Below are 2,597 nucleotides of genomic sequence, written 5' to 3'. Positions count from 1 at the left end.
GGTATTATTAGTTATAGTAAATGCTTTACTTCCATATGCTTTAAGATGCCCTAGGGCCGGTTTCTTTAGTTAAGATACAATCCCATTAATAAGAGAGACTATAGTAAAGAACTTCTTATATGGTATACGCCATTAGTTCTTATAGTTTAGAGTGTGATTATATAGATACACTATAGCTTATATAATTTCTAGCCAAAGGTCCTATAGTAGGTTGGCGTTAAGGCGTATTACGTAGGCTTTCTCCTTAATTATACCCCCTAAGCGCTCGGCTCCTCTATTCTAGGCCTATATATTAGGTGCCAAGGGCTTAATTTTAATGCCTTTACTTATATACTAGCGTTTAACATCTACCTTAATATTACAATCATATAGAATGACGGCAGGAAAACAAAGACGTCCGGCGGGATAATAGGACCCCCTAGGCTAGAGGCTAACACATCTCAACACGCTAGACGCCTATCAGAATTATGTTAGTGGTCACGTGACCAGGATCCCGCCAAGACTAGAGGATCCTAAGAGACCAAAGACTTGGTGGGAGACAGCGAAGGTATCCCACTAAGAGGGTAGGATCCCAGGGAGCCCTCGGGATTCTGGGAGATAGAAGAATGGGATGAATGGTATATAGTATAGGATACTCTTTGGACATTTCCTATTCTTTATAGTTAACTTTAAAAGCTTACTTTTATATCTAAATTAAAGCCACTCGTCTTTATACGAACTATTAGCCTTCTTTTAATATTTGTTATATCGTACTATTATATAGTGTAGGATATTCACCTAACCTCTTTGGTACCACCATCCCTTACGCTCGAATTACTAAATACCCATAAGGTCCAAACCTATGGTTAGGTACGTGGAAACCCCTTATAACACTTTAACTACCTAAGGTTTCGAGTTGATATGGCAACACCAGCAAGCTCAGTAGGCTCTAGGGCCGCGACTAGAAGCTCCGCTTCTAGTCCCATAAGTAACCAGGCCACAGTACTGGCCGTATAGGCCAGTAAGATCCAACAGCTTAAGGAGTAGATGGCGGAACTCATAGGCCAACTCTAGGTTTAGGTAGCCGGGGCGGTCGCCACGAACATAGCTCTAAAGATGTAGTTTAAAGTACCCAAACTATTTAACGGGGATAAGGAAAAACTCAAACCTTTCCTTATAAATATAGACCTATACTATAGGTATAATAAATAGACACTAGCTATGGATTAAGATAAGATCCTAGCAGTAGGTATACACATAACTGGAAGGGTAGCCAAATGGATATAACCACTAACGGACGACTACTTAAAAAACGAAAATATAATCGCCAAATGTGGAATAGAAATAAAGAAGACATTTAAGGACTAGGAGACCTTCTAGGAATAAATGTAGGTTATGTTTAGAGAAGTGGATGAGAAATAATAGGCTAAGTGATAAATCCAGTGCCTTAGGTAAACCAAGTCGGCAAGTACCTACTCAGCGGAATTCCAACAACTCTAGGCAAGAATTGACTAGGATAATACACCATTATAGGCCGCGTACTATAACAGTCTTAAGGAGATTATTAAGGACGAACTAGTACACCACGATAAGGCCGATAACTTGGATGAACTAATTAAACTCGCAGTATGAGTAGATAATAGGCTCTATAAACACCAGATAGAAAAAAAGGAATTAGGAAAGCCTACCTTTGGATAGAAGGCTAACACTAAGAAACATTAACGAGAATATTAAGACTAAGACGGAGACGTTATTATGGGAGATAAAGCCTAGACTAAGAACGAACAGTCAGTATATTAGAAGAAATAGGATAATATCTAATAATAGTGTTTTAGGGATAAGGCGTGCCTAACTTACGGAGACAAGGGGCACTTCAAGGCCAATTACCTAAATAAGAAAATGGGAGGCAAACGAGCCAAGGTTATCCATATAGCCATGGCGGCTATCTAACCTAGCACACTAATACCCCCACACGAAAACGACTCTAACGACGGAATATTAAGACACCTCAAGGAGGCGCTACCCATCAAGAGCTAGGAAATAACTATGGATATAGAGATCACCTCTAGGGTTCTATAGGAACTATACTAGGTATATAGAAGCGACTAGCACCAAGCCCCAAACTATAGTTACAAGGTTAAGATTACTAGGTTTAACGCCCACGGGACCTATAACTGGGCCAAGGAATAACAAGGCATAGTAGAAAACCCACTATGGCAGATATAGGTGGAAACTAATTACGATATCTTGGAATGGTGGTAGTGCTCATCTGTATGGGATTATAGTAAACACCTATGGGAACGTACACGAGTAGCGTAGATACTAGGTAATCTAGAACACGGATGGATTATTATAGACACCTATATAATTAGCTTATATCATGTCCATAAAGCCGAAGTATAGACAAAAGATCATAATACACTCTTATGGTTTAAGTACTTTATACACTAGTACCCAATACACTAGTAATAGAAGTATACGTCCAGATACTAGCCTATAGGCCTAGGAAAAGGATTAGGAGAATTGTTCCATAAATGCACTAAGGAACATTGCCCCAACCTAAGGTAGGAATAGTATGTCAACCAGACCCTATAGAAAAAGTATAAATAGATCACTAA

At 39.3% G+C, this 2,597-nt stretch overlaps 1 protein-coding gene across 1 annotated transcript; it reads right to left on the bottom strand.

Moving 5' to 3' along the window:
- Positions 1 to 918: 918 nt before the first annotated feature.
- On the bottom strand, positions 919 to 1,916 carry CC84DRAFT_1175541 (uncharacterized protein; the record flags this gene model as incomplete). Its single annotated transcript, XM_018180163.1, has 4 exons — positions 919 to 1,089; positions 1,556 to 1,590; positions 1,668 to 1,753; positions 1,867 to 1,916. 4 exons carry the CDS (start codon positions 1,914 to 1,916, stop codon positions 919 to 921), a joined length of 342 nt encoding a protein of 113 aa, XP_018035727.1.
- Between the last annotated feature and the right edge of the window lie 681 nt (positions 1,917 to 2,597).

Source organism: Paraphaeosphaeria sporulosa (assembly GCF_001642045.1).
Source record: "Paraphaeosphaeria sporulosa strain AP3s5-JAC2a unplaced genomic scaffold CC84scaffold_5, whole genome shotgun sequence".
Lineage (NCBI taxonomy): Eukaryota > Fungi > Ascomycota > Dothideomycetes > Pleosporales > Didymosphaeriaceae > Paraphaeosphaeria > Paraphaeosphaeria sporulosa.
The sequence above is the reverse complement of the archived record's forward strand: the minus strand, read 5'-3'. Positions and strand labels throughout refer to the sequence as shown.